At 46.4% G+C, this 7,481-nt stretch overlaps 1 protein-coding gene and 2 long non-coding RNA genes across 11 annotated transcripts; all 3 read right to left on the minus strand.

The window, feature by feature from the left end:
- Positions 1 to 2,010: 2,010 nt before the first annotated feature.
- Positions 2,011 to 2,797, minus strand: LOC127923366 (uncharacterized). The gene is made up of 3 exons (XR_008114240.1): positions 2,471 to 2,797; positions 2,201 to 2,307; positions 2,011 to 2,077 (listed from the first exon to the last, which is right to left on the minus strand). It is a non-coding gene; the product is annotated as an uncharacterized LOC127923366 (long non-coding RNA).
- Positions 2,798 to 3,140: 343 nt separating this feature from the next.
- Positions 3,141 to 3,847, minus strand: LOC127923363 (neurocalcin-delta A-like). The gene is made up of 2 exons (XM_052507367.1): positions 3,356 to 3,847; positions 3,141 to 3,239 (listed from the first exon to the last, which is right to left on the minus strand). Exons 1-2 carry the CDS (start codon positions 3,797 to 3,799, stop codon positions 3,141 to 3,143), a joined length of 543 nt encoding a protein of 180 aa, XP_052363327.1. The 5' UTR covers positions 3,800 to 3,847.
- A 512-nt stretch (positions 3,848 to 4,359) lies between these two features.
- On the minus strand, positions 4,360 to 5,475 carry LOC127923364 (uncharacterized). Of its 9 annotated transcripts, none has more exons than XR_008114234.1 (5): positions 5,382 to 5,475; positions 4,963 to 5,145; positions 4,841 to 4,922; positions 4,719 to 4,800; positions 4,360 to 4,637 (listed from the first exon to the last, which is right to left on the minus strand). It is a non-coding gene; the product is annotated as an uncharacterized LOC127923364 (long non-coding RNA). The 9 variants fall into 9 exon arrangements; XR_008114232.1 differs by having other exon boundaries at positions 4,882 to 4,922; positions 4,963 to 5,186; positions 5,382 to 5,474; XR_008114233.1 differs by having other exon boundaries at positions 4,360 to 4,596; positions 4,963 to 5,186; positions 5,382 to 5,474.
- Between the last annotated feature and the right edge of the window lie 2,006 nt (positions 5,476 to 7,481).

Genomic DNA, 7,481 nt, shown 5'->3' on the forward strand with positions numbered 1-7,481 from the left:
AACACACAGACACCATCTTATACCCTGAACAAAATATAAACACAACATGTAAAATGTTGGTCCCATGTCTCATGAGCTGAAATCCCAGAAAATATGGAGCGATAATATATTTGTTCAGTATAATGTTTCAAATAACAATGAAGCTAAATGTTCCACTTTGCAGCACGGTCTGGAAGGTTCTATTGAGGAATATGGTTTGGAATTTGGAGGAATATGGTCTGGAAGGTTCTATTGGAGGAATATGTCTGGAACAATATGGTCTAAGGTTCTATTGGAGGAAATGAAGGTTCTATTGGAGGAAATGTTCCACTTTGCAGCAGGAATATGGTCTGGAAGGTTCTATTGGAGGAATATGGTCTGGAAGGTTCTATTGAGGAATATGGTCTGGAAGGTTCTATTGGAGGAATATGGTCTGGAAGGTTCTATTGGAGGAATATGGTCTGGAAGGTTCTATTGGAGGAATATGGTCTGGAAGGTTCTATTGGAGGAATATGGTCTGGAAGGTTCTATTGGAGGAATATGGTCTGGAAGGTTCTATTGGAGGAATATGGGTCTGGGGACTGTCTGCCAGTGGGCTGGGAGCTATTCAGACTGGTCTGGGACTGTCTGCCTGCAGAATATGGTTTGGACTGGTCTGGGACTGTCTGCCAGCAGATGGGACTATCTGAGGACTGGTCTGGGACTGGTCTGGGACTGGTCTGGGACTGGTCTGGGACTGTCTGCCAGCAGATAGGACTGGTCTGGGACTGTCTGCAAGCAGCGAGGACTGGTCTGGGACTGTCTGCAAGCAGCGAGGACTGGTCTGGGACTGTCTGCCAGCAGCGAGGACTGGTCTGGGACTGGGAGCTGGGACTGGTCTGGGACTGGGAGCTAGGACTGGTCTGGGACTGGTCTGGGACTGGTCTGGGACTGGAAGCTAGGACTGGTCTGGGACTGGGAGCTGGGACTGGTCTAGGACTGGTCTGGGACTGGGAGCTAGGACTGGTCTGGGACTGTCTGGGACTGGTCTGGGACTGGTCTGGGACTGGAAGCTAGGACTGGTCTGGGACTGGTCTGGGATTGGTCTGGGACTGTCTGCCAGCAGCTAGGACTGGTCTGGGACTGTGTGACGGCACCTAGGACTGGTCTGGGACTGTAGTCTAGTTGGTACACACTACTGAGGACAACCAGTTGGTACACACTACAGAGGACAACCAGTTGGTACACACTACAGAGGACAACCAGTTGGTACACACTACTGAGGACAACCAGTTGGTACACACTACTGAGGACAACCAGTTGGTACACACTACTGAGGACAACCAGTTGGTACACACTACTGAGGACAACCAGTTGGTACACACTACAGAGGACAACCAGTTGGTACACACTACAGAGGACAACCAGTTGGTACACACTACAGAGGACAACCAGTTGGTACACACTACAGAGGACAACCAGTTGGTACACACTACAGAGGACAACCAGTTGGTACACACTACAGAGGACAACCAGTTGGTACACACTACAGAGGACAACCAGTTGGTACACACTACAGAGGACAACCAGTTGGTACACACTACAGAGGACCAACTACAGAGGACAACCAGTTGGTACACACTACTGAGGACAACCAGTTGGTACACACTACAGAGGACAACCAGTTGGTACACACTACAGAGGACAACCAGTTGGTACACACTACAGAGGACAACTGAGGACAACCAGTTGGTAAACACTACAGAGGACAACCAGTTGGTACACGCTACAGAGGACAACCAGTTGGTACACACTACTACTACAGAGGACAACCAGTTGGTACACACTACAGAGGACAACCAGTTGGTACACACTACTGAGGACAACCAGTTGGTACACACTACAGAGGACAACCAGTTGGTACACACTACTGAGGACATTCCTGTCCTGTCTCATTCCTCAGACCTCCTCATGTGTCTGTTCCTGTACCATCTCAGACCTCATGTGTCTGTTCCTGTCTCACCTCTATCATCTCAGACCTCATGTGTCTGTTCCTGTCTCACCTCTACCATCTCAGACCTCATGTGTCTGTTCCTGTCTCACCTCTATCATCTCAGACCTCATGTGTCTGTTCCTGTCTCACCTCTACCATCTCAGACCTCATGTGTCTGTTCCTGTCTCACCTCTATCATCTCAGACCTCCTCATGTGTCTGTTCCTGTCTCACCTCTACCATCTCAGACCTCCTCATGTGTCTGTTCCTGTCTCACCTCTACCATCTCAGACCTCATGTGTCTGTTCCTGTCTCACCTCTACCATCTCAGACCTCATGTGTCTGTTCCTGTCTCACCTCTACCATCTCAGACCTCCTCATGTGTCTGTTCCTGTCCACCTCTCATCTCAGACCTCCTCATGTGTCTGTTCCTGTCTCACCTCTACCATCTCAGACCTCCTCATGTGTCTGTTCCTGTCTCAGATCTCAGACCTTCCTCATGTGTCTGTTCCTGTCTCACCTCTACCATCTCAGACCTCCTCATGTGTCTGTTCCTGTCTCACCTCTACCATCTCAGACCTCCTCATGTGTCTGTTCCTGTCTCACCTCTACCATCTCAGACCTCCTCATGTGTCTGTTCCTGTCTCACCTCTACCATCTCAGACCTCCTCATGTGTCTGTTCCTGTCTCACCTCTACCATCTCAGACCTCCTCATGTGTCTGTTCCTGTCTCACCTCTACCATCTCAGACCTCCTCATGTGTCTGTTCCTGTCTCACCTCTACCATCTCAGACCTCCTCATGTGTCTGTTCCTGTCTCACCTCTACCATCTCAGACCTCATGTGTCTGTTCCTCATCTCAGTGTCTGTTCCTGTCTCACCTCTATCATCTCAGACTCATGTGTCTGTTCCTGTCTCTACCATCTCAGACCTCCTCATGTGTCTGTTCCTGTCTCATCTCAGACCTCATGTGTCTGTTCCTGTCTCACCTCTATCATCTCAGACCTCCTCATGTGTCTGTTCCTGTCTCACCTCTACCTCATCTCAGACCTCCTGTGACCTCATGTCTGTTCCTGTCTGTCTCATGTGTCTGTTCCTGTGTCTGTTCCTGTCTCACCTCTATCATCTCAGACCTCCTCATGTCTGTCTGTTCCTGTCTCACCTCTCTCTGTTCCTGTCTACCTCATCATCTCAGACCTCATGTGTCTGTTCCTGTCTCATCTCCACCAACTCAGACCTCAGACCCTCATGTGTCTGTTCCTGTCCAGTCAGAACTGCATCCCACAGTACCTACAAATAACTCACACCAGAACTACAAATCCCAGCTGTTCCCGCCTCACCTGTATCATCTCAGACCTATAACTCACACCAGAACTACAAATCCCAGCTCTCTGTTCCTGCCTCACCTGTATCATCTCAGACCTATAACTCACACCAGAACTACAAATCCCAGCTCTCTGTTCCCGCCTCACCTGTACGATCTCCAGCATCTCAGACTTGCTGATGTATCCGTTCCCGTCCAGGTCGTACATGCTGAAGGCCCACTTCAGTTTCTGCTCCAGCTTGCCCCGCGACGTGACGCTCAGAGCGATGATGAACTCCCGGAAGTCTATGGTGCCGTCCCCGTTTGCGTCGAAGGTGCGGAAGACGTGCTCTGCGAACTTGGAGGCGTCTCCGTAAGGGAAGAAGTTACCGTAGATCTTCTTAAACTCCTCCATGGAGAGGTTCCCGCTGGGGCAGTCTCTCAGGAAGCCCTTGTACCACTCCTGGATCTCATGCTCTGTGAAGTCCGTGCTCTCCAGCAGATCCTGCATCACCTCAGGGCGGAGTTTGCTGTTCTGCTTCCCCATGACTGGTGGTTACTATAGTAACAGCTGGAAGAGAGAGAGAGAGAGAGGGGAAACAGAAGCTGAGAAAAGGAGAGGAAGATGTCCACCAGTACTGAAGACCACGATGATTAACAGCTAACAGAAAGAACAAGAGGTTAGCTGTATGTTGACGGCTGTACAGAGAAATTAGAGATGCACATCCTACATGACACAGGAAGAAGAAAAAGGACCCAAAAGCGTATGTTTGGTTGTTTGCATATCACAGAAAGCTTCATTAAAAGACTACTCAGAGCAGCAAAGTAAGCAGACAGAACAGTGTCTCTCTACTGCTATGCAACCAAACCGCCTGTATCCTTCTAAGGTACCCTTCACTGTGGAACGAGGGAGAAGTGGACTTCACTGTGCCCAGGAATCTTCACATGCTCAAATGTAACCAAACATATTGTTCTGTCTGGAGTGATGGAATATTCCAGGCGGGCCGGCCAGACGGACAGACTGACAGACAGGCAGACAGGCAGACAGGCAGACAGGCAGACACAAATATGTCCATGTACTGAACGTACGGCCAGAAAACACGGCTGTAGAAAACACCTGGAGACAGACACTACTGAACCTACGGCTGTAGAAAACACCTGGAGACAGACACTACTGAACCTACGGCTGTAGAAAACACCTGGAGACAGACACTACTGAACCTACGGCTGTAGAAAACACCTAGAGACAGACACTACTGAACCTACGGCTGTAGAAAACACCTGGAGACAGACACTACTGAACCTACGGCTGTAGAAAACACCTGGAGACAGACACTACTGAACCTACGGCTGTAGAAAACACCTGGAGACAGACACTACAGAACCTACGGCTGTAGAAAACACCTGGAGACAGACACTACTGAACCTACGGCTGTAGAAAACACCTGAGACAGACACTACTGAACCTACGGCTGTAGAAAACACCTAGAGACAGACACTACTGAACCTACGGCTGTAGAAAACACCTGGAGACAGACACTACTGAACCTACGGCTGTAGAAAACACCTGAGACAGACACTACTGAACCTACGGCTGTAGGAAACACCTAGAGACAGACACTACTGAACCTACGGCTGTAGAAAACACCTGGAGACAGACACTACTGAACCTACGGCTGTAGAAAACACCTGAGACAGACACTACTGAACCTACGGCTGTAGAAAACACCTGGAGACAGACACTACTGAACCTACGGCTGTAGAAAACACCTGGAGACAGACACTACTGAACCTACGGCTGTAGAAAACACCTGGAGACAGACACTACTGAACCTACGGCTGTAGAAAACACCTAGAGACAGACACTACTGAACCTACGGCTGTAGAAAACACCTGGAGACAGACACTACTGAACCTACGGCTGTAGAAAACACCTAGAGACAGACACTGAACCTAGCTGTAGAAAACACCTGGAGACAGACACACTGAACCTACGGCTTGATAAACACCTGAGACAGACACTACTGAACCACGGCTGTAGAAAACACCTGAGACAGACACTATGAACAGATCGGCTGTAGAAAACACCTGGAGACAGACACTACTGAAGATACGGCTGTAGAAAACACCTGGAGACAGACACTACTGAACCTACGGCTGTAGAAAACACCTGGAGACAGACACTACTGAACCTACGGCTGTAGAAAACACCTGGAGACAGACACTATGAACAGACGGCTGTAGAAAACACCTGAGACAGACACTACTGAACAGACGGCTGTAGAAAACACTGGAGACAGACACTACTGAACCTACGGCTGAGAAAACACCTGAGACAGACACTACTGAACCTACGGCTGTAGAAAACACCTGGAGACAGACACTACTGAACCTACGGCTGTAGAAAACACCTAGAGACAGACACTACTGAACCTAACAGAACGACACTGGAGACAGATACTACAGAACTATGACAGATCGATGAGTCATGAACTACAGAACTATAACAGATCAGAGTCATACTATAGAACTATAGAAAACAGATCGATGAGTCATACTACAGAACTACCCGGAGACAGATCGATGAGTCACACCCGGAGACAGAACTATGAAACAGTTAGAAACAGATCGATGAGTCATACTACAGAACTATAACAGACACTTGAACGATGATGAGTCATACTGACAGAACTGATAACAGATCGATGAGTCATACTACAGAACTATAACAGATCGATGAGTCATACTACAGAACTATAACAGATGACAGATCGATGAGTCATACTACAGAACTATAACAGTTGACAGATGAGTCATACTACAGAACTATAACAGATGACAGATCGATGAGTCATACTACAGAACTATAACAGATCGATGAGTCATACTACAGAACTATAACAGATCGATGAGTCATACTACAGAACTATAACAGATCGATGAGTCATACTACAGAACTATAACAGTTAACAGATCGATGAGTCATACTACAGAACTATAACAGATGACAGATCGATGAGTCATACTATAGAACTATAACAGTTGACAGATCGATGAGTCATACTACAGAACTATAACAGATCGATGAGTCATACTATAGAACTATAACAGTTGACAGATCGATGAGTCATACTACAGAACTATAACAGATCGATGAGTCATTTACATTACGATGATTTACAGATCGATGAGTCATACTACAGAACTATATGACAGATCGATGAGTATACTACAGTTGACAGATCGATGAGTCATACTACAGAACTATAACAGATGACAGATCGATGAGTCATACTACAGAACTATAACAGATCGATGAGTCATACTACAGAACTATAACAGATCGATGAGTCATACTACAGAACTATAACAGATCGATGACAGATCGATGAGTCATACTACAGAACTATAACAGATGACAGATCGATGAGTCATACTACAGAACTATAACAGATCGATGAGTCATACTACAGAACTATACCAGATCGATGAGTCATACTACAGAACTATAACAGTTGACAGATCGATGAGTCATACTACAGAACTATGACAGATCGATGAGTCATACTACAGAACTATAACAGATCGATGAGTCATACTACAGAACTATAACAGATCGATGAGTCATACTACAGAACTATGACAGATCGATGAGTCATACTACAGAACTATAACAGATCGATGAGTCATACTATAGAACTATAACAGATCGATGAGTCATACTACAGAACTATAACAGATCGATGAGTCATACTACAGAACTATACCAGATCGATGAGTCATACAGAACTATACAGAACTATATAACAGTTGACAGATCGATGAGTCATACTACAGAACTATAACAGGTCGATGAGTCATACTACAGAACTGTAACAGTTGACAGATCGATGAGTCATAGTACAGAACTATGAAAGATCTGGATGAGTCATGATGAGACAAACTAAGTACAGATTTACAAGTCATCCACTCAGTGCAAGACACCACTTCATAACAAACTCGATGAGTCATACCACAGAACTATAACAGACGATGAGTCATACAAACATAACTTCATAAGTTCCAGATCGATGAGTCATACTACATAACTCTAACAGGGCTGGTAGAGTCATACTACAGAACTATAACAGATCGAGAGAAGTCTACTACAGAACTATGACAGACGATGAGTCATACACAGAACTATAACAGAGGGCGATGAGTCATACTATACCAGACAGACTGATAAC

Source organism: Oncorhynchus keta, unplaced genomic scaffold, assembly GCF_023373465.1.
Source record: "Oncorhynchus keta strain PuntledgeMale-10-30-2019 unplaced genomic scaffold, Oket_V2 Un_contig_29421_pilon_pilon, whole genome shotgun sequence".
NCBI lineage: Eukaryota > Metazoa > Chordata > Actinopteri > Salmoniformes > Salmonidae > Oncorhynchus > Oncorhynchus keta.